We start from the raw sequence: 24,326 nt of genomic DNA, 5'->3' as shown, positions 1-24,326 counted from the left end.
GTTTGTTCCTTTTTTGGTAAGTTACAGAGCCGCATCAACCCACAACTTGGTGCCCTCGTCCGTGACCCAAAACTAAAACAATTCTTCTAGATACAGTCGGCATTTGCAAACGGCGCAGTCGGTATTTAAAATAATATTTTTTAATTGCCACGTCAATTTAAAACAAAAAAACCCCAAAAGCTAAGCATCTTCATCTGCATTTGAAGAACTGCAAATCTCGTTTTTGCCTCGTCTTCGTCTTCGTGTGGGAGTGGTGCCATCTGTTTTGTTTGTTCGTTGGTCTTCGTGTGGGAGCAAGTCGAAGGACAAAGTCTTCGTCTGGTCTTCATGTGGGAACTACAACAACACTGTAGTAATCCTACCTCTTGCATCTGAAACTTCCACATACCTTCTACCCATGCTCTGCCGATCTCTTTGTAAAGCAAACCCAACCTGCAATAGGATTTTCTTCGCTACACTCCTTAAGAAAATGGAAGATCTATATTCCCACTGATATGGTTTCTTTCATTGAAAAAAAAAAAAAAAAAACCCAAAACACCAAAAGCCCTAAATCCTATGTATCATCATGTCTGAATTAGATAAGCCCAAAATAAATAAAAAAATAAAATAAATCATGGTGACGCCATAGCAAGCGGTAGGATGAAGAGGAGTAGCAACAAGCAAATAGAGATCACCAAAAAAGTTTTAAGTCCAAAGAAATCGGAGAATGGGGGGAAGAAGGGTGACAAAAACACTCCAAGTCAACAGATCTATACGTGAAGAAGGGCGAACGCCGAGATCTTGGGTAGACGATCGTAGGAAGACGAAGGGAAGGAGAGGTAAGAGCTGTCATGCGAAGAAGAAGACTGGTTCAAGGTAGAGGAAGGGAGGGAAGGTTCGAGGGTGGCTTCGGTGGGAGATCAAACTGAGGGAGGGAGAGCAAAGTTGGCTTAAACGAATCGTTTTGACTTCATTTTCCACGTAGGAAGCAGTTTCCCCACGCTTGCACGAGACGACTGTATTAAGCATTTTTCATTGTTCAACGACTTCCCAAGTTGTTCTCCTATATTTTAAATAGAAAAATTATATTCATCATTCTCACACGCTACACACCATCCTTTGTTTTTCTTACCAAATATATAATATATGGACGATGAGTAGAAGAATTCAACAAGCTTAAGAAGAATAAAACCAAAACCAAAAACAAATTAAAAAAAAAAAATGACGTATAGAAATGATGAATACAATTTTTCTTGGCGTAAACCTGCATCTACAGTACCATTTCCATAGCAAACAAACTAGATTTTTCAGTATTTTTTTTTTTTAAGTTTCACAAGGCCCATCTCTTCTTCTACAGTTTTTCTGTCATGTATCTTACAATGGTGTTTTTCAGCAGATGACACCGTTTCTATGACATTACAAAACGATATCCAAGAGTGCAAAATCATGTCAGAATAGATAGATATCGAGTGGTCTACATTTTCTCCACTGCATCGGAATTTTATACCAATTGTTGCATGTTACTGAATCAGTCCACTCTAATGAAAGCAGAATAATCACCTTTTTTTGAGCAACAAAGGACCGCTTTGGGAACACAAATACTAGAGATGCAGAACTAGACTCCATCCCCGGAAGAAACATAAATGCCAAACAGAAGCAAAAGCAAAGGAAAGGATTACAAAATATCAGCACTCAATGAATCAGTGTTCTCACGTATGTAATTGAGAACATACTCTTCAATAACAATAATCCTGCTTCCACAAGCACTTTCCTAATGCCTCCTCATCATCGTGTAATGGAAATGAGAAAACCTTGTCAATATGAAGGATCATCAAGCAGGAAATTGTCTGTGGAAAACGAGCTCACCAGGGATGGTAATTGCTAAATGCGTCTTCATCCCTTCTGCATGCTGCATTGGGCACCAAAATATGTTCTGAAACCTTATTAAAGCTCACCCAAGCATTGAAATGTCCAAAGTTCGCAAATGCAGCTGTATATTCAGTTACATGATCCCAACTAATCCAATAAAACAATCCTTCAGAAGAAATGAAATAAAAGGTAGAGCTAGTCCAGTTTTTGTATGAGGTCTACCCAACGCTAAATGCGGAGACACATAATAGATCAATATGAACATAATGAGCTTTCCCATAATAAAACCAATTGTCGCTGATACTTTTTTCTCAATTCCTTCTTTTATAATCTGAGCTTGAAGAAGGAAGAGATAAGAGAGCCCCATGGAAATTGATTCTGATGCCCACATTAAACTTCGTTTCTGACCTGGAAATTGCGCTCTCGAAAATTGAAATTGTGTGCTGCTATAAATCTGCTCACAAGTTTCACTGTTCATCGTCTTGTTGAAGGCCATCGCTGCTGCAAGCCTGCAACTCATCCTTGTCAGAAAGCATTTTCTTCATCTTCTTATTCAAAGCCTTCTCAAAATTACTATACGACAGTGACAGCACCTGGTTCAGCAAGACTGAAACCCCGCACTCCTTCACACGTGCAAACCTTGGTTTAATCCTCTCTTCCAAACTATAACCAAAATATTGTGGAAATTTCACCAGCTCAGATTTTGAATAATCCATGGTCAAAAAGAACTCCCATTTTGGTATCACATTCTCCGACAAGCTAAAGGAATATAAGGCTCCATATCTTGAAATCATGGTCCCAACATCCTCAATACTGTATCCCTTACCCAAGAAGAACTCTGTCAAGGGCTTCAAATTTGCCTCAATGCTAAGACCAAAAATCTGTGGACAACGATGGATAAGAACAGAAACATCCACCCCCAAAGAATGGAAATACTCTGCAGTTGGTCGTAACTTGTCCTCCACACTGTAACTAATTATGTTTGGGCTGCGTGTCAGAATCTTCCCAATTCTATCTGCTGAGAGGCCCATCTCATAAAGAAATTCAACAGTGGACTTCATCTTCTGCCTGCTGTAAGTGAGAAGAGGTGGACAGCGGTGTATCACTTCTGCCCACTGTTTCTTGTCGACACCCAAATTCTCCAAGAATGTCATGGTCGGTATAAGATTTTCAGAGAGACTGATTCCACACAACTGAGGTCTTTTGTTAATGATGGTGGGAATATCAGATTTTGGCACACCGAGATCAAGAAGAAACTCAACCACTGGCTTAATTTTCCCTTCCAAGCTATAGTAGGCAAAAGCTGGGAATCTTCGTGTAATTGCCTTGATCTGCTCAAGATCCATGCCAAGTTCTATGAGATAGAGAATGTGAGGGCGGAGTTTCCCAGCTGGGCCTATCTCACTCACTCGAGATAAGGCCTTTAGCCTTTTGGAGTCTAGGGTTGGATTGGGCTGAGAAATAGGCACAGCCGTTTTTTCTTTAACAGGTGGATTTGGAAAGTTTTCCACTACATCTACCATATGGTTCTCATGCTCTTCGGCAAGGGTTTCAAGGTAAGGAATAAGAACATCTCTGATCTCAAGAGTTGTGAGCTCACGTCCTGCCATGTCAAGCAAATTTGATTGGCAAGAGGTCAATTTGAAATCAAAGATACTAGGTTAACAAACTTAACTGTTGCTCAATATAAGAAGTAATATGTTGAATTCGAACCTACAAGATACCGAGACTTATGTATAGAATGCAGCCTCAAGATAAGGTGGTCAATAAAAATGTCTGACTTGTTGACAGTTCTTGCCGCAACTGCATTGCTCAAACCTTTTTTCCTTAAGAACAAGGTCAAAACAGCTTTGGCTTCTTCTTTTTCTGCAGCTAACAGGGTAGTAGGTAGCGCTTCAAAGCTGAATGATCCATCTATCCCAGAATCATCTGCTATGACATAAAAAAATAAATAAATAAGAGGTTAACATCCTAAAAGAGAAAGATAAATATAATGCAAATGCCCAAATCTTTTGGTTCAATGTGGAAGTGGACATAGAAGTGCTAAAGCCACATGAAAGAAGTGTCAAATAAATTTCTTACCGGACTTTGCTTGGCAAAAGAAGAGTCTTTCGGGAAAACAAAGTCGAGTCCTGAACAAGATAAAACAAAAATCAAAACTCTTTTCTTCCTTAACGGTGAAAGAGAAAAGAAAACTAAAAAATAAAAAATGGGGAGGGCCAGAGTAGGGTACGGGCACTGCAGCTTCAGCTACTACAACTACCACATGCATTTACAAAATTGAGTCACTCCACTATATGAAATTTGACGGCATGGATCCTGAACGAATACAATCTCTCTCTGTGGGATTCATATGCATCTACAAGTCAGTGCATCACTTGATCTCTCGCAAATAACATCTTTGGCTTTCTTTACTCCCTCAGAACATCATTATATTAATACACGTTCACTCACTTCCATTCCTTTCCTATAGTATCTCCAGACTTCACCCGCATTCCCACCCCATCTCAAGACCCTTTGTTTCGAAAAAAAATCAGAAAATTCCCTTTCATCAGCAAGAAAATTAATTTCTTGGCTGTCCTGCCACCCAATCCCTAACTCACTCCTAACACATGAGAATGGTTCAACAAAATTATCAATTTCACCTCAAAAGCAACACCGTAATATTCAAATGTGCGAATCACACAACAGGTACAAGTATGCATAAGTATAGCAAAGAAATCACAAAGTACATAAACAAATCAAGCAATGAAATGCAAAGAGGCAACCTCCGGGTAGTGAGAAGTCCTTTTGACAGACATGGGATCTGCTGGCCAGAGCCGATTGCACAGAAAGCTCTCATTTTTGTTTTTTTCTATCAAAAAAATGAAAGAAAAATCTCGGTCGAAAGAAGAGTGTTGGAACCGAGAATTAAAGAGAGATGACAAAAGAGCGGGTCTCGGACGTGGTTAAGCCAAATGAAAGAATCTGAGACATCTTCTGTGGTCAAGGAGAAAAGGAAATCAGGATAAACATGGGAAAAAAAAAAAAAATTTGAACCAAGCATACGATCAATTCGTATTCAGACATCAATTACACACAGACTTCAACGAAGAAGTTAAGAATCAAGACGAAAAAGAAACACTGTCGGTCTTTAATCTGTATACTTATTTTATCCGGTTTCTGATGGCCGATGGGTGATGGGCCAGCGAATTTTTTTTTTGGCAAGTGACGGGCCTATGAAGTTGAATGACCTTCTTTGAGCACTGATATTGCATGATTCCTTCAAAAGTCAAAATATCTTTAAAATTTAAAAAAATATATAAATAAAATAATTTACATTAATTTTTTCAAAAAATAAAAGTTTGAACTATGAGTTAAAGTAATTTTAGGTATATCTTCAAATTTAAAGATGTATTATTCATCTTCAAAAGTAATATTTTATTATAACAATTACACCAATTGCTTTGCTTTTCAATTTTCATTTTCTACATTTTTCACTTCTCTAGTAAGTCATTTCACTTTTATTTTTGTGTTCACTTTTAAAATATGTGAAGGAAAAAATATTATTATTAATTAACATACAGTTAGTATAATTGTAAAATAAAAAAAATAAAAAAATATTATTATTAAAAAAATTATATTATATTATTACTTTGACTAATACAATGTGAGATTATGGCTAGAGAGATTTTGGATTTATGAAAAACATGTAATTTTCATCAAATTTTAAAGATAACTTTGATGAAGCCAACGTGAATGCTCTTTTTGATGTTCTTTTGCATCATCGATTGACCTAACCAACCTAGATCTTAGTGTTGTTAAAAGTATTGGCATTGATTTAGCCAAATGTCAGTGTCTAATCAAATTTTGCCAAAATTTTACTAAAATGGTTTGCATTAGAGTAGTCAAAAATCCAATGTTCCGCTTTTGAGCTAGAGTAAAGTCAAATTATTCTCCAAATTTGGAATTCTACTATTCATCTCCAAAACAATTTTTTCGTCTAAAAATATTCTTCAAGTTCTATTGTTCTACAGTTCTTCAGTTCCCCTTTCCCTTTTTTGTTTCTCTTTCTTTAGTTGGAGTGTATTTGTTGGATAATTAGGTTGAGGAAAAAAATAGTTAGGAAACAATAATTCCAAGTAAAAATTAAATTATTAATTAATATATAGAGTGTATTTGCAAAATATAAAAATATTCAGAAAAAATTATTATTAAAATATATAATATTATGTTATTATTTTAACTTTGGGATAGATAGTCCAATGTGGATTAATATCTCCAATGGCTTTGGCTTTAGTCAAAATCTCAACTTTTAGTTAAATTTTAGACTTGACAATGACAAGATTATTGTCAATGCTCTAAGGACATGTTTGGTACTATGGCCAATGAACTCAGGGCTCGTTTGTTTTCAGAGATGAGATGAGATGAGATGAGATGAAAGTTAAAAAGTTGAATAAAATATTATTAGAATATATTTTTTAATATTATTATTGTTTTGGGATTTGAAAAAGTTAAATTGTTTATTTTATTTTGTGTGGGGATTTGAAAAAATTGTAATGATGAAGTGAGATGAGATGAGATGAGATGAGATGAGATGTTTTTGGAAAACAAACAAGGCCTCAATCAACCTTCATTAAAGGAAGTGTAGGGGTTTGGTGTGTTGAGAACACATCTAATACCTAAATCAGTATTTATGACAGAGAAATATGAAATCACTAGGGTCGTAAAAGTTACCTTGAATATACTGTCAAAACAGAAAATGTTGTCGATACCAAAGCTGCTTACCGATGGTCTTTTGCTTACTTCTCTAGAGTCAACTATGCTGCCTTTTATGTCACGTAGATTGCTTCAAGAAATCTTGATTCTTCGATGGCAGTAACAGGTTCGCAAGCGTCTATTCCTCCCGTTATACAACAAAGACGAAAACCCGCCACCGAAACTACTTAAGCTGGTTGCGCAAAGTTTGTTTGTTCACACATGCAGCCTGATTGTTTTCTCTTTTAAACTTAGTTACCACCTTGTGGGTCCTTCAAAGCAGGCTTTGTCCGACAAATCTGATTTGATGATCCCAGACCACACAAGGTGTGAAGCCTTGACTCATTTTGTAACATTGGGGCGGGCTGCTGCTTGCTTGATCATCTCTCTACGAGATTTTGAAATCCACTATTTGAATCCTGAATCCCACCCATTCTTATCCAAGAGAAGCATTGGAGAAGACTACCTCTCTTCTTCCAAAGGTTCTTCGAGATTGGTATGGAAGCTGCGTTTTCGATTAGTGTGTTTCCAGATTAGCTTTCAGTACTTTTGAAGGAATATCATGCATTCAAGAGGATTTAACTCATAACTCTTTCTCTAAAAGAGGTGGACTTGTCCTGCCATTAATTAAATGAAGAAGAAAACCTGAGGTTCTGAAAGAATCACTAGAATTCCAAACCTAGTAAATAACATATTTTTTGTTATTACCAGTCAATGCCAGTTATATAGGTGCTTACTTATATGATTTAATCGTATAACTGAATGATTTGCTTCGATGATTTTGGATATGCTGAATATCTTGCCTTGGATAGGCAATAACTGTAAAATTAAACATCACCATGGGTGAGAATCTCGGATGCCTTTCGTGTTTAGGAAGGTTCAAGATTCCCTCGGTGGTTATATCATTAATTCATAGTTAATAGGGTTTGGGTTCATTGGTGATATCTTCACTTGGTTAGACGGGGTGGATCCTTAATTTCTCCTTCATTGGAGTTATGGTCTTACCTTCATGGGCCTTTATAAGGTGGATCGGGCCCAGTCTGACTAGGGAGATATCTGTCCCTCCAAATTCTTATTGTACAAGTACAGTGAGAATTTTCTTTTTTTCCTTGCATTGTTTCAGTTACCCACATTTGTTTTGTCTTTTCCCAATAATTTTCTTTGACGATACCCATTCCAGTATCTTAGGTAACTTGTGCCGACTTTGCATCTCCCATCTCTTCATGCAGCGAGGATCATAGGATTTGCCCGTGACATCCCCTCTCTTGTGACACTCGTCACTTTCCTACTAGGAGTCATCCAACCATTGCTGCCTCCCTATTTAAATTCCAATCCTCGATTCCTACGAGTCTTTTTCACGCTGTCGTTTACTACTTTTGCCTCCTCTTCGAAAAAATCCTAATCTTTCTTCTCTTACTTTCTCTATTGTTATCGATGGCACCCAAGAATATTTCCCTATTTTCTTTTCAGGGTTTGTGTTCAACACGTCTCGAGGGGTCTCCCAGGAATCCTGGGATTTCGAGCAAGAGTAGCCCTCCATATTTAAAAGGGTACCATTGGCCCAAAACAACTACTCAGACAGATCTAGAAACGGTGTGGAATTCTTTTGGAGTTCCTGATTCTGTAGTCTCGGTAGTACTCGAAGCTTGCCGTGGGGCTGTTGACTCATAGGGATATGTTGAGGTCACATTGTATCCCAACATGTTCTTGAATGGACTGTCACTTCCTTTTTGCCTCCCCATTTAGGATGTTCTAGATTATTTGTCCCTAGCTCCTTCGCAGCTTCATCCTAATGTTTGGAGGATCCTTCTGTCATGTTGCATTGTATGAAGCTTGTTCTTGGGAACCGACAACAAGGATTACCCTGACTTGATTGCCAGGGAGTTTTTTTACACTACTAGGGACTTGACTGCTAGGGAGTTCTTTTACACTTGGTTCCATGATGGTAATCTATGTAGCTTCTATTCCTGTACCAACTACTGGGTAGCCCATCTGGAACCCCGCTTTTCTCACGTTAAGGACTGGTTTAAAAGGTTATTTTTCATATATGATCATGGTTGGGAGTTTTCTGCTAGTGAGGCTTTCCTCCCAAGAGTTTTCATTCAAGCCATGTGGGGAGTTGTTCCCAAAGATAATGAGATTTCCATCTTTCAAACTAGGAGTAGGATCGCTTAAAAAAGGTCTATTCCTAGATTGAGCGACACTAGGAAGAATTTTGAATTGACGCCCTTTTGACTTGAGTTAACATTGATAGGTTCTTAGTCATGCCGGACTAGTTACATGTTAGTGGTCGCCACTTCCTGAGGGAACAACTTGTTTCCCATGGCCAAAAGAGGCCTTCTGGTACTTTGTCAGGGAGGGAGGCTCCCCTCCCATTTGGTGGCTCTAGCCATTTTCATCGATGGAAGTCAATTTATCGATGGTGCTGGGTTTCGAATGTCCTTCGACTAGTCTTCGTTCTGCCTCATTGCCTTCCTTGGTTTTACATTCTACCCTACCAGCAATCAGGGACTAGTCGAGATGAGGGAAAATTGAAATGGCCTTCTATTTGGACTTCCTTGAACCTATTCCAAATAGGTTTCAAGAACCCATTCTGGGTGTTTTGGTTGTGCCTTTTGAGGATGTTGAGGAATACCTACACCTTTGCGCGATTGCGATGAGGCATGCGAGACAATTTCTGGGATGGATACCTTATCGCCCAATTGTTGACATTCTCTGGCATGTTGTCAATGACAGTGTTCATACCCCTCGCTCTATTCCCTCCACCATTTCCGGCGATGAAACTCTAATTCTTCCATTTGACCTTAGGAGGTTATCCTAAGACAATCTCTTGGTTGTGTACCTAAGTGAGGATGGTGTTCAGCCTTTGTAGTACTTTCTTTAATGGTGCTCTTGTTAGGACCTTTATTGGGTGGGCTTGGAAGTAAGGCTTCAGCCAGCATGCGGCTACTACCAAGTTGAATGCCATCAACTCAATTAGCAGATACCTATTTTGGCTCCCTTCAAAACTCGGTTGATGTAGTAGACCGACTTTTGTACCTTGTCCTCTTCTCACACCAATGCAACTGATATAGCTTCCAATGCAATTGATAGGTATATGTACAGGGCTTTTCCTTGTATCGTTTGACTCATAAGGGGGGATTTGATAGGTATTGTTTAAGCTGGATGAATACATATTTGCATGCATCGTTCCAGTAGTGGACTTTCCATAAAACTTGAAAGAAAGGCAGGCATCTGTCCGTCAACTTGTACATGAATCTATTGAGTGCTGCTATCCTTCCAGTTAGCTTTTGAACCTCGTGTAAGTTCTTTGGGGATTTATGCCAATGATTGCTTGGATCTTTTCCAAGTTAGCCTTGATCCCCCTCTCTAAAACCATGAAGCCGAGGAATTTTCCTGACTCTACCCCAAAGGCACACTTCGCGAGGTTAAGCTTCATCTTGTATCTTCTCAGGATCTTGAGGCTTCCCTCAAATCTATTGTATGTTGCTCTGGCTCTTTGCTTTTGATGAGCAAGTCATCCACATAGACTTCTATGTTCTGCCCGATCTACTCTCTGAACATGTTGTTTACCAGCCTTTGGTACGTCGCCCCTCCATTCTTTAATCTGAAGGGCATCACTCAATAGCAGTACAACCATCGATCTGTTATGAATGTAGTATTTTCCTAGTCACACGGGTTCATTCGAATCCGGTTATATTCAGAGTATGCGTCCATGAAACTCAACATCCGATGGCCCGCGATATAGTCTACAATCAAATTGATGCAAGGCAACGAGAAACTGTCCTTCGGGTATGCTTTGATTGTAGACTCAACCGTAGTTAATAGGGTTCAGATTGAAATCTTCATGTGGTTATACGGGCCGATTCTTATTTCTCCTTCGATGGACTTGTGGTCTTGCATTCGTAGGCCTTTGTAAGGTAGATCGAGGCCCAATCTGGCTGTCCATCCATCCATCTAGGTGTATTCCAGATTTAAATCCCAATACTAACCACTTTCTTTTCCTTTTTAAATTTCTGTTCTTGGTAGCTACTGAGTAATTTTATTGAGAAGTATTACCACCCTTCATATGATTTCATATGTTACGTGTGTTTATCAATTTTATAACTTCCAAAAAAGACTTTAACCAAGAGCCTCCCTTTTATGTATCTTGAAGAAAAACTCTCCCTCCAGCGAACTATTTTCTATTTCCTGCCCTTTTCTCCTACAAAATTGCAAATTTTTTCCTTTTTTTTTTTTTTTTTTTTGCTTCTTGGATGGTTTGAAACTTGAAACCAAATCTATTGCTTTTGGGAGGCGTTGCATATTGTGAGATGTAGAAATTCTTCTATATATACATATATATATAAATATATATTATCGGAAAAACCAATATCATTGATAGAAATAAGCATTACAAGTTTTTGTCAAGCCATATGGCTTGAGAAAAGAACTCGGGAACATTCTCCCACTACATATCTAAATCCTCAACATTCCAAGCATGTCTAGCTAATTTATGTGCTACCTCATTCCCATATCTATCAACATGTTGGACCAAACACTCAATGAATGCAAGTTGAAGATTCTTAACCTCTCATACAAGATTTCCTGGCATAGAATAGGAAACTCCATTAGCTTTGACATCATTCACCATCAACAAGCTATCACTCTCAAGAATCAGTTTTTGAATCCCCATATTAGCACATACTACTTGGAGACCTCTAAACATCTAAACATAGCCAATAGTTCTACGTATTTTGGCTCATGTACTTCATTTTCTATTTTACTAGCTGCCAAGACAATGTCTCCATTTTCATTTCTTAGAACATAACCAATTCTTGCCTTATGCCGATCAAAAAACATAGCTCCATCCACATTTAACTTTAAAAAACCAGCAGGGGGTAGTTTCCAACAACAATACTTTCTTATGTTTGAATTTGGCTCAGCTTTGTCTCCCATGTGCAAATGTTGCAGTGAGAAGGCATGTTCTATTGATTGGTTTGGGTCTATACAACTCTTTTCAACTACCATTTTATTCCTTCTATGCCAAAAGCTCCAGGCTAATAGGAAAAGAATAGTCAAATTATCCCCACTTCCTTTCTCTTTCACAGTAAGCACAATATCCATGATAAACATATTTCTGTCTAATTCCTAGAACTATCGAAACATACTTTTCCAATGATCCCTATTAGCTTAACAGAAAAAAAGTGCATGAGGAGTATCTTCCACCACTTCCTTGCAGAACACAACATTTTCCTTCAATGGGAACACATTTTTTCTCAAGGTTGTGTTGTGTAGGTAACCATCCTTACATGCTCTCCAGGTAAAAATTTTAATTTTGTTAGGAACATACGTCTTCTACAAAGCTTTCCAAAGAGTCTGCTGTTTGGTGGTGCTTGAACATTCTCCTGTGCTGGCCTTGCTTTTGTCTCTAAACAGCCTATAGGCACTTTTGACACTAAAAATGCCATTTTTCTCTTGAGTCCAGATCCACTTATCTGGTTGGTTTCCTGGACAAACAATAATCTTTAAAACTTCATCAGCTATATTTGGATTGAATATAGCCCTCACCTTATCTACTTCCCACTATTTTGTTTGGTTGTTAATAAGCCTGTCAACTGTCTCATTCATATCAACTTCTTTAGTGTCACCAGCTTCTAACCATAGTGCTTTATGTCTTGGGAGCCAGTGATCCTTCCAAATTTTGGCAGTTTTTCCATCTCCTATCCTCCATCTACAACCTGTAACTAGCCATTTACTTCTCATATCCCTCTCTATGCATACGAAAGATTATTTCCCAGACCAGCTTCAAACATATTGCCTTTTGAAAAATACTTAGCATTACACACTCTCTGCAACAAAGTACCTTCCTCATGCAATATCCTCCATGCTTGTTTAGCCAGTAATGCCAAGTTGAAGGTTCTTAGATCTCTGAAACCTAATCTCCCTCTGGACTTTGACTCACACATTTTGTCCCAGCTGACCCAATGGATTTTTCTCTCATCCTTCTTTTGCTCTCACTAGAATCTTGCCATCAAAGCTTCTAAATCTGATTATAACCAGCTAGGCAACAAAAAAACAACTCATTGAGTACATGAGAATAGATAGAGTAACAACCTTAATTCAGATCTCTTTGCTGGCCGTGGGAAAACATTTGTTCCTTCCAACATTGTAGCTTCTGTCAGACCTTATGTTTTATATCAGAAAAAGCTCGAGTTTTAGATCTGCCTAGTACTGGAGGTAGGACAAGGTATTTTTCATATTTTTGCACCTAATCTATACCCCCACAATGTCATTATCTATTCATGTGTAGTTTAGGAACATTTTTTCTGAACACCACAACAGTTTTCTCATGATTTGTCTTTTGCCCAGATGCCCTTTCACCTTTGCCAGGCAGGGGGATAGGGGATCCCCCTATCTTAACCCTCTACTGGGCACAATAGGGCCCTTTGGTTCTCCATTTATTAGCACTGAAAAAGTTAGTCTAGACACACTTCATAATCATATTAATCAGATTAGTATCAAACCCCATTTTCATCATAACAGACTTTCAAATGTCTCATTCTACCCTATCATAAAATTTCCTAATATTTAACTTTAAAGACATGTAGCCTTACTTCCCTTTCTTTTTCTATTTCAAGTAATGAATAAGTTCATATGCTACCAAGACATTATCCGTTATAAGTCTCACAGGCACAAAAGCAGTTTGTGACTCATATATAAGTGTGGGTAAAATCTTCTTTAGCCTATTTGCAATTACTTTAGATATCAACTTGTAAAGTACATTGCAAAGGCTAATTGATTGATAGTCAACCACTTTCATAGGGACCTTTTTCTTGGGAATAAGAGTGATAAACGTGTGATTCAAATAGGGTGGAAATTCACCTTGATTCAAAGCTTGCAGAATAGCTGTTGTGGTTGGCTTTCCAACAGTACTCCAGAATCTTTGGTAAAATACTAATGCCATTCCATCTGGTCCTAGAGCCTTAGTGAGATGCATCTGAGAAAGTGTCACATCAATTTTCTCCTCAGTATGGGCCTCGGTCAATTCATCATTCATTCCCTTTGTTACCTTGTTAGATAATTTGTTTAGGAAATCCATATTGCCTCTTGGAGATGAAGCAACAAATAACCATTTAAAATAATCAACAATAAGCTTATCTTTCTCTTCACCCTCCTACCAATTCCCATAATCATTTTGTAACTTCTGGATTTTATTCTTTCGCCTTCTTTGTAAAGCTTTGGCATTAAAGAAACTTGAGTTTTGATCACCCTCTTTTCGCCATAAGGCCTTTGATCTCTACCTCCACATAACTTCTTCTCTTTCCAACCAGATCTGCAGTTCTTTCCTTGCATTGTTATGATACTCACTAGAGGATCAAGTAGGGTCACCTTCTTGAATCTTTTGTAACATTGTTCTTGTGATACTTTGTATTTACGTGTATTTTGACTAAGTAATTATTGCATTTATTAAGATTATGAGCTTTCTTGTTTTCAATTTTAGATTATTTACGTGATATTATTTTAAGATTTTTAATTGTTAATTCAATGTGTTTTCTTGTTATTAATTATTGTTCATTATTTAAATTGCTCTTTAATTTAAATTAGTTAATTGTTAGATTTAATTATTTTATTTTTATTTAATCACTACGTTTAAATTTTTTTATTTAACTTGTTGTTTTGAAATTCTTTTCATGGGATCACTTTTGTGACCCAAAAATGTGAGGACTGGATCTCATTTGTTTCCCTCACTTTTTCTTTTCTTCTTCTTTTTTTTTCTCTTCATTTCATTTTCTCCTCTTTCTCTCTTCTCCCGTGTGTGACTTTTCCCTCTCTTCCGCATCAATACATCTGTCCTCCACAGCGTTGCCATGCGCCACCCATTGTTGTCAATGCCCCTCCAAACTGTCTCCCCACCAGCCGAAGACCTCACCCCCCAATTTCCAGCTCTTCTTGCGCCGCCGTGAGCCCCCACGTACGGCTTCAAGCCGCGACACCCATTGTACTCGCGCACCGTCATCGCGCCGCCATTGGCCACCAGCTCTTCACCACATCACTGGCTACCCCCTAGCTACCTAACCCACCTATCCTCAGCTCCGATCCGCTACCGGTGAAGTCCATCCATCTCAATTTCCATTTTGGATTTCAACCGCCCTCTACACCGCCACCCACGGCCAACCACCATCACCATTAGTTTCACCAACATCCCTAAGTCCTTCCCTAGTAATCTCAAGTCTGCGTTTGTCTTCATTCAAAATCTAGCATTTTGAGACCCAAAGCCTTGTGCATTTTCTCACTATTTCATTGTAGTGTCGCCATTTCTAGCACTTCCGTGATCCTTCGAAAATTATATTATAACACTGTAAGTATTTTCCCAACGAATTTTTGATATTTAAATGTATTTTTATACTAACTCATTTTTACTGTGAACTGGTTGGTTATGCCAGACTGAGTCCGAGGAGTAAAGGGGTCGATTGGATTGGAGGATGAAGTTGTTGCGAGATTTGATTATGTTGGGTTTTGTTGGCTAATGAATATTTGTGTTGTGTCATATACAATGTATTTGCACACATGTTCATGTCTGTAAATGAAAACTGGATTTTTGCATAATTGCATACATGTTCATGTATATAGTTGAAATACCGAGTTTTCATATGAAGAATGATTTTGAGTATGTTTGAAATGATTGGATTGACTGGTTTGAGAGAAAGGAAAAGAGACTGTAGGGATGTTGGTAAGCAGGGATGGTGATATAGTCCCGCCTGTGATTCCCGCCTACGGTGCATGCGGTAGGAATGGTGGTAAGTAAGGATGGTGGTATAGTCCCTCCTACGGTGCATGTGATAGGGATGGTGATAAGCAGAGATGGTGGTAGAGTCCCACCTGTCATTCCTGCCTACAGTACTCTTGTCAGTACCTCATGTATGAAAAGGAATTGTAGGGATGATAGTATAGTTTCGCCTGTGATTCCCACCTACGGTGCACGTGGTAGGGATGGTGGTATAGTCCCGCCTGTGATTCCTGCCTACGGTACATGCGGTAGGGATGGTGATGAGCAATGATGATGGTAGAATCCCGCCTATAGTGTCCGATAAATGATTATGTTGTCGGTTTATGATTTAATGGTTACGAGCATCATTTTATGGGAAAATGGTTGGTTTATGTTTGGGTAATTTTTTGGAAAAATGACGGATACTATTCATGGCGTGTTTATGGTCAAATGGGGTTTTTAGCATGTGTTGGAAATAATCATTTTCAGGAAAAATGAGGTTTTAGGGTCTATTTGTTGGTTGTATTAATGCATTTTTATCTCGTAGGTTGTTTGGATTATTACTTACTTACGGTACCATTTTATGGTATCGCAAATTTTGATGCAGATGAGAACGAAGAACCTGAGGATTCGGCTCCGCCGGAGAAGTGATTTGGGATCACTTGCTCGTGTATTGGGATTTGTCTCCTACCTTTTGGCTATGTATTTGGTTTGTATTATATTTATATTAGATAACTATATAACTTTTTAAAGACAATTTATTTTAGATATCTGTATTTAAATATATGGTACTTAGTTGGCTAACTCTTAATTAACCGCTGCGACTTTTGTTGTGCACTTCTTGCATGTTGCACACACTTGAGCACTTATCGTTGGGATGCGTAACCCGTATTGTCATCATCCCGACGTCACGATTCCCAAGTTTTCGTACGTGGGAGTCGGGGCGTCACAATTCTGCCCGAAAAAGTTGATATTGAACATTGCCAAACTTAGTTTTGTTCCACATCTCCAACTTCTGACTACATCCAGAAATCATCTCCATCACCTTTCCCATATTGCTTCTACTGACCCTTGGTTCCAAATATCTTTTACAATATTATCGCATTCAATCTCCCCCAGCCACATTGCTTCAAACCTATATAACTTTTTTACCCTTTTTTGTGCTTCTTCCTTGTAAGAATCTATCCATATTGGGAAGTAGTCTGAATATGCAGCAACTATATGGGTTACAACAACTTGAGGGAAAATATGTATCCAATTAGAATTGGCTAGAAACCTATCCAGTCTCTCACAGATACTAACCCCACCTTCCCTTCTATTACACCAAGTATAACGAGGCCCTCTTTATCCCAAATCCTTCAAAGCACAATAATCCAGCACCTCTCTGAATTCCCTGAGTTTTTTTCTCATGTCTTTTTTTTTCCTCCCCTCTTTTCATTTTGATTTAGAATTTCATTAAAGTCCCCACAGACTAGCCATGCCTTTCCATCCCTATGAAACAAAGTTTTTATCAATTTCCATGTATCCCCCATCTGACTAGTTTCTGGATTTCCATACACACCCGTAAGAAACCATTCTATTAATTGAGTACCTCCTCTTTTAATCACAGCATGAATATGAAAATTAGTGTAATTCAACACCAGCAAATTAACATTTGACTTCCATAATAAAGCAATCCCACCACTTCTTCCAATACTACCTATAGTTAAACAATTCAAAAAACCAAAGGTGAACTTACATCTTTCCATGGCTTTTGCAGTCAATCTTGTTTATTGTAAAAACAAGATGTCTGAATCTTCCTTCTTGACTAGGTCTCGAAGAATTCGAATGCTCCATTGGTTCCCAAGCACACGTATATTCCAGCTTAGTGTTTTCATGACTTCCGGTAGGGTTGGCTTCTAGCCTCTGCCGATATCTACTTAGAATTATTCCCTTGGTTAACATTTTGTTCCTGCTAAATTTGACAACGCTTAGACACCCTTTGTATCTCTTCTTCCTTCTCTACATCACCTTTTCTTTTCCTTGGCTTTATTCCCAAAGTCTTGGACTGATAAGAAGATTGATTCTCAGCAATTTGTACCCTCTTCCACTTTCTTCCCTCCTTATTTCCATTTTTTTTAAACACAAAGGTTAAAGGGCTTTCTGTGATATGCTCTATCAATTGGTGGCGTCATTTTCCTTCCCTATCAGCCCAGCCCATTTCTGCACACCTCTCCTGCCCTCTCACCTCAATTCCTCCCTTCTCTTTTCCTAACTTCACTATTTCCCCTTCTATCACCCTCTGACCAGTCATTTGGGTAGAATCCAACCTAGAAATCACATGACAATCCAGTACTGGCAATTGTTTGAAATCACTACTGGGTGCCAAACCAGAGGGATTCTCAGATTCCATATTAGATTCCTCTAAGATCTTCGTGTCCACTCTTTCCGACATCAATGGCTGACTAGTTTGAATCGTTTTTGGAATTGTTGCCCCTTCAGCCCAGTTGCATTCTCATTGTTCCCATCTCTTACCACCACCCCTTTGACCATATGAGAATCCCTCTTCCTATTGAGTACACTCCCGATGACTATGACCTAGCCTTCCACAACAGTAGCAGAAGTTGGTAGTCTCTCATATGCAAATCGAACCCAACAAGATTTATCAATACCCATATTCATTTTCTTCCCTCAGAGAAGGGGCTTGCCAACATCTATGGCTACTCTCACTCGCATAAACTCTCCCCAATATTGAACACTCAGAGTCCATCGTTTGTCCATCACCACCAGCCTTATCATCTTAACCTTATCCTAGGCTTGTGTAACTGCTTTATCTTTCAATATTTATCTTATCGAACTCTTGTAACAAACTATGATATATATATATATATACAATACACGATCATCACTCTACGATATTGTAGAGCTGATATTTTCATATTTATCTCTTTATGGCATTAGAGCATTTCCTCTGACTTACGTCTCCCTCGATCCTATGTCAGTTGGCTCAAACACCTCAGCCATGTCAACCACCAACCCCATCACACCTTCTATCCCATCTACTGTCAGCCTTCATCATGTTGTCACCATTCGCCTCACCAAGGACAACTACCTTCTTTAGAAATCTCAGATGGTTCCTTATTTTCGTGGCCAAAAATATTTTGGCTATGTAGATGGCAGCATTCCCTACCCAGTTCAGTTCGTGCCTTCTACCACCTCCCAATCGGCAGTCAATCCCGCCTATACTCAATGGGTGGATCAAGACCAAGTTGTTCTTAGCTCCTTACTTTCCTCTCTGTCCGAGGAAATTATGGCAACAGTGGTTGGTCTTACCACCTCTCATGAAGTTTGGACGTCCCTTGAGAAGGCTTTCTCTACAAACTCACGTGCTCAGGTGATGACCACTCGACTCCAACTGGCGGCTCTCAAGAAAGGTAGCAGCTCAATTTCTGATTACTATAACAAGGTCAAGTCCAATTCGGACTCTCTCACCGCTGTTGGGCAACCTCTGAATGACCTCGAGTACACCTACTTCCTCTTGGGAGGTCTTGACTCGTCTTATGAGTCTCTTGTTACGTCCATTCTCACCCGTGTGGATCCCATGCCTGCAAAGTTTGTCAATTCATGCATCATCCCTCCATTTCTCATTGGGCGGCAACCAAACGAATCTTACGTTATCTCAAGAATACAATTGATCATGGTCTTCTTCTACGCCGTGGGTCTACTTCTCAGCTCTATATCTATTCCGATGCCGACTGGGCCGACTGCGATTGCAAATCCACAGGTGCCTATTGTGTCTTTCTCGGCCCCAATCTTATTTCTTGGAACTCCAAGAAACAACCTGCAGTTGCTAGATCCAATATTGAGGCCGAATACAAAACTGTTTCCAATGCTATTGTCGAGTCCATTTGGGTTCAGTCTCTCCTTCGCGAGATGGGCATCTCTCTCTCTCATCCACCCACTCTTTGGTGTGATAATGTGGGTGCTACATATGTCGCGGCTAATCTAGTGTTTCATGCCCGTATGAAACATATCGAAATTGATTATCATTTTGTACAAGAACAAGTCCAACGCAAGGCCTTAGACGTGCGCTTCATCTCCAACAAAGATCAGCTTGCCGATGTCCTCACAAAGCAGCTGTCATCTCAACATTTCAGCTTTCTCAGGAGCAAGCTCAACGTTCTTCCAGTACCGTTCAGCTTGAGGGGGGATATTGAATACTCAGAGTCCATCGATTGTCCAGCACCACCAGGCTTATCATCTTAACCTTATCCTAGGCTTGTGTAACTGCTTTATCTTTCAATATTTATCTTATCGAACTCTTGTAACAAACTATGATATATACACAATACACGATCATCACTCTACGGTATTGTAGAGCTGATATTTTCAGATTTCTCTTTACCCAGGCCATTTCCCCTTGGTCTATGTCCACTTCTTCTACTCAACCGATTGAACTGCCTATAACATTACCAATGTACTCATTTCTTGCCATCAATGGTAAATCATAAAGTCTTACCCAAAATAATGTCTCTGTAAACTGGATCTGGTGCACTTGTTGGGATCCCTCCACCTTCTTGATCATCATTGAACTTTTATCGAAAGCCCAGGGGCCATCCCTTATAAACCCTATCCCTATCCTTATCCTTGATATCTTCAAACTCAATCCACCAGAAGTAGAATGGAGCTCAGATTCCTAAACTTTATCTGCTTCACTGGTCTCCATGCTTTCCTCATCGTTTGTTTGAAGGCCTCCTTATTGTAATGTCTTCCCGTCAATAGCTTTCTCTTCTTGCTCCGTGAGAGACAATCTCTCGTACAAATTTTCAAGGTTTCCTTCCATGGAAGGAAAGACTGCAAAAACCATTATCTCAGTACCAAGACAGGAGTGGTAACCTCTACTCAGGATAGAGAAATTCTTTTATATTGATTAATGTAAAAGAGGCGCTCTTGTATCATGGTTGTTTTGTGCGAATGAATGGCACAGATCAGAATATGCAAGTCTTGATAAGAATCCTAACGATCCTTAAATTCTTATAGTTTGTCTTCTTCTGCATTCATGGTTCTAATGATTAATAATAGGCTATAGCATGAAGGAAAGGAAATATAAGAGGCAGACTCCGTCCTTGCAAGTAAAATATGTGCTCTGGCATACAAAGCTCAACCGCAACCCATATAAAAGTTCAGATTTCACCGTGCATGACACAAAAACAGAGCAATTCCGTTTTGGAGTGGTAAGGCTCAGCCTTATAACAACACCCAATCAAAAACTGACATCTCAGCATTATACAAAGTAAAACCATGAGGATGACTACATGAAATTTTTCCACGCCTTTCGTTTATAGATTTTGAACTTCAAATCCTTCTCTTTGAAAGTTAGTGGTCAGTTGGCAAAATATTATTTGGAAGTGTGGCCATTGCGACCCACCATGGCTTGCGGATTCAAGCTTGCAGATTCAAGGTGCGAGAAGAGGAAGACCAAAGTTCGGTTTTGCAGAACAGAAATAGGAAAGGAACAAGTCACGGCCAAAACATGAATATTTTTTTTTTCTTTTTTCAGTACTGTCGTAAGTTGTTCCGTGTTCTGTGGGAGATCGTTTGAAAATGATTTTCATGTTGAATTGGCATGTAAGAGCATTGATATTGAATTAGTTAAATGTATTTTTATTTTTAAATTTAATAAATATAATTTATATTTATTTTACATTAAATTAATTAAATTATTTTTATTCAAATTATAAATTACAATAAATTTATTTTTTTAAAATATAAAAAAAATTATAATAAATCTAAAAATATTTTTTAAGATTATTATATTATAAATATAAAATTTTTATTCATATAAAATTTTACCGTCTATATATATATAAATTTATTATATTATAGATTATTAAATTATAAAAATAAATATAAATATAATTTGTTAGAAATTATTAAAAATTATGAAAATAAAATAAAAAAATATAAATAATTAAAAATAATAATAGTTTATTATTATAAAAAATATAATGACTAATTTAATATAAATTTTAAATGATTAATTAAATATAAAAAAATTATATATTAATCAAAATTTTAAAAATAGAATGGGACAATCCAATACTCTAATAATGGATAATTTAAACATGTTGAATAAACAAATAACAGCAAAATTACTGAGTCGGCTGCGTGGCAAAATATTATTGAGAGAAAGACCGGTGAGAAGATATTCTCAAAACAGAAACATAACAAACATAACCACGAATTACATCCTCAGAAACTCATATTCAACAATCTGCAGAACTTGATCAGCAATAGAAGATCAAACGTAAATCTGCCTGCCGTATATATATAATATATCTTGCTACGTGGATCAGCTCAGAGTTCCTCAGCACGGCCTCGACCGGCTATATTGTCTTTAATTTCATGCGTCTTCTGCTTGTCTGTCTCTAAGGTTTTATGCGCCTTTTCTTTTGCTTCTGCCTTCGGGGATGTTCTTTCCTTTTCTTCAGTGGCCCTTTCCTCTGCCTCATTTATTGTTTTGCTGTCTTTCTCGGTCGCTGCATTCTTTATTTTACTAGCCTTCTCCTTTGCTGCGTTTGCCTCTTCACTGGCCTTCTCCTTCGCTGGACTTGTTATGTGACCAGCCTTCTCTGTAGCAGCATTTTTAGCGTCCCTGACCTGCTCTGTTGTCGCATCTTTTACATCTCTAACCTTATCTGCACTGTATTGACCCGCGCCTGCATGCCCATCAATTCAAAACACAACAATTAATAAATCCATAATCAAACCTCTTTTAATCCTAAGGAAGCCCTGATTATACTAGGAAGTAGGATCGTTCACAACTAAGGCAATTCTTAACCCATGAACCTTATATCTAAATAGAAAACACAACCACCTAGTCCATTTGGCCACAATTAGTGGCAATTGTTTATGACAATATTCTTATGGCAACTCATCGGTTTGTCCTTTCATAGTTAAAACAGTAAGTCAATTTTTTTCTATGGAATTACGATTGAGGTCGTTTGGTGGGGAGAGAGTTTAGACAAACCAGAAGCCGCCTCCTCGAACTTGTCTCTGGTCTTCTTTGCAGCGTCAGACGCCATATCAGAAGCCTTCTTACCAGTTTCCTCGGATTCCTCTTGCTTCAAACCAATTTTCTCCTTAGCCCACTCGGCCCACGACTCCGAAGCTTCTCTGGTCTCTTGCGCCGTCTCTGCCGCTTTATCCTGCTCATGTTTCGCTTTGTTCTTTGCTTCCTCAGAGTCACGACCTTCTTGATCACTTGCTGCGTGCACAGAGCACCCCGCAAAGGAGATTTCTAGCACCACCAGCATCACCACCACCATAACAAATAGCCGAAGAAGTAGCTTGGAAGCCATTATAATGGATGATTATCAAACAAACTCACTTCCCTTTAACGTACTCTAATCTACAGGCGAAGATGGGAGGAATCAGAGAGAGTGATACGAAGTGTCAAAGCTAGGCCGAACCAGGTTTGCTGTGAAAACCAATTGGAGTGATGATATATATATAGACCGTATCACGAAAGGATGAGAACGAAGTACAAAGTTGCGGAGACTGGGAATTTAAAGGAAGAGGACGATGATCTTGGCAAAGACATGACGAGTCAGGCAACGTGGCAAAGCTTAATGTGAGGTACCCATGTGTCAGGTTTTGGCTACCCAGTTGTCATGTTAAGTACCCAAAATGGTTCGTGTCATTGTTTCAATGGGACAACATGCACGGAGGAGGGCTGTATTCGAGACAAGTTCGGACAAAATGACAAATTGGTACAGTCCAAAACTCGACAATTATAATATCACACCGACTTGATTCCTACCAGATAAAGATCGACCACAGTGCCAGAATTTGCAGCAAAAAAAATAGATATTTATGATTAATTATTTATAATAAAAAGAATAAAAATAAATTTATTTTAATAAAAAATAATTATTTTATTAAAAATAATTAATCACAAATAAATAATTAATTTTCTTAACAATTTTTTAAGCTGCTTATCATAGCATTGTGGAAACCCATTGATTTATATTGTTGTCTTTTTATTTTCTACTATCCCAACAATAGATATCACCATCGATCCATTGATTTATATTTAATCCCAAAATCCATTAATTATATACCATCATGTGTATGAAATTATGGAAACCCATGAAACTCAATCCATCCACCAATTATATCTTTTAGAAAAATACTTTACTCACAAATTAAAACATTTTATAAAATTAAATCTATATATTAACGTGATTTCATCATATTATACGATAGATTATAAAATTATATTTATTAGAAAGTAAATTTAACATATCCAATAAAATCATATTAATATGTGAATTTATTTTTATTAGATCTCTTTGTAATTCATGTAGCACTTATCTAATAGTTGGAATGACAAATGCTTAATTAATTGGTTGGTATTAACAAAATTTCAACTATTTAATTTAAAATCAACAGCTGCATTGGAATATATAGAATAGTTTCAAATCCTGGTAAATAATCATGATCCATCAAAGACTCCAACTTGCCATATGATGACAATTAGTCTTTGATCGTATCGAAGGCCATTGAGATTATGATTTGCATAAGCTGGAGATATATTTTATTTTTTATTGAAATTTTGGATCATTGAAAGTTAACGATCACAATGGAAAGTTGCCATCTTAATCCTTAGACGCCCCTTATATATATATCGAATCCTAAACCAAACTCCTTAATCATTTATTGGGTTTTTAAATCAATAATAATAAAATAATTATGTGCAAATTCTGCACTATCTTTAAAAATAAAAATAGAGTTCATTATTAGAAAAATGATTTATTTTCACATAAATTTTATATTTATTTATTTTTAAAAAAAAAGTACGGAAATATTACTCATCTTAAAGTTACAAATATAATTTCTTATAATAATATATTTTTGAGGCAACTAATAATAAATTGCTTTGAATGGCATATCACATGTATGCATGCATTCGTAAACAACACCAATTAATAAGAGGCTATCCGGCTCGAGA

General features: G+C 37.8%; 2 protein-coding genes across 3 annotated transcripts; both read right to left on the bottom strand.

Annotated features, from left to right (window-relative positions):
* Window positions 1-1,232: 1,232 nt before the first annotated feature.
* LOC108985371 (transcription termination factor MTERF5, chloroplastic-like) lies at window positions 1,233-5,045 on the bottom strand. 2 transcript variants are annotated; one of them, XM_035692495.1, is made up of 4 exons: window positions 4,617-5,045; window positions 3,931-3,980; window positions 3,562-3,780; window positions 1,233-3,451 (listed from the first exon to the last, which is right to left on the bottom strand). In XM_035692495.1, the coding sequence occupies exons 1-4, from the start codon at window positions 4,688-4,690 to the stop codon at window positions 2,316-2,318; spliced, it is 1,479 nt and encodes a 492-aa protein (XP_035548388.1). In that variant the 5' UTR covers window positions 4,691-5,045; the 3' UTR covers window positions 1,233-2,315. The 2 variants fall into 2 exon arrangements, with proteins under 2 accessions (XP_035548388.1, XP_035548389.1); XM_035692496.1 differs by having other exon boundaries at window positions 3,562-3,777; window positions 4,617-5,044.
* Window positions 5,046-21,447: 16,402 nt separating this feature from the next.
* On the bottom strand, window positions 21,448-22,943 carry LOC109004718 (late embryogenesis abundant protein D-29). Its single transcript, XM_018983353.2, has 2 exons — window positions 22,344-22,943; window positions 21,448-22,032 (listed from the first exon to the last, which is right to left on the bottom strand). Exons 1-2 carry the CDS (start codon window positions 22,672-22,674, stop codon window positions 21,671-21,673), a joined length of 693 nt encoding a protein of 230 aa, XP_018838898.2. The 5' UTR covers window positions 22,675-22,943; the 3' UTR covers window positions 21,448-21,670.
* Window positions 22,944-24,326: the final 1,383 nt, after the last annotated feature.

The sequence above is a fragment of the Juglans regia genome, chromosome 7, assembly GCF_001411555.2.
Source record: "Juglans regia cultivar Chandler chromosome 7, Walnut 2.0, whole genome shotgun sequence".
Classification (NCBI taxonomy): Eukaryota; Viridiplantae; Streptophyta; class Magnoliopsida; order Fagales; family Juglandaceae; genus Juglans; species Juglans regia.
Note: the sequence above shows the minus strand (reverse complement) of the source record. Positions and strands in the feature narration are given on the sequence as shown.

Excerpts from the sequence above, each read along its gene's own strand:
- LOC108985371 (XM_035692495.1), bottom strand. The coding sequence starts at position 4,690 with ATGAGAGCTTTCTGTGCAATCGGCTCTGGCCAGCAGATCCCATGTCTG. Across the intron at positions 3,981-4,616 it reads GGACTTCTCACTACCCGGAG|GACTCGACTTTGTTTTCCCG; the intron begins GTTGCCTCTTTG and ends TATCTTGTTCAG. Across the intron at positions 3,781-3,930 it reads CTTTTGCCAAGCAAAGTCCG|CAGATGATTCTGGGATAGAT; the intron begins GTAAGAAATTTA and ends TTTATGTCATAG.
- LOC109004718 (XM_018983353.2), bottom strand. The coding sequence starts at position 22,674 with ATGGCTTCCAAGCTACTTCTTCGGCTATTTGTTATGGTGGTGGTGATG. Across the intron at positions 22,033-22,343 it reads GTTCGAGGAGGCGGCTTCTG|GCGCGGGTCAATACAGTGCA; the intron begins GTTTGTCTAAAC and ends ATGGGCATGCAG.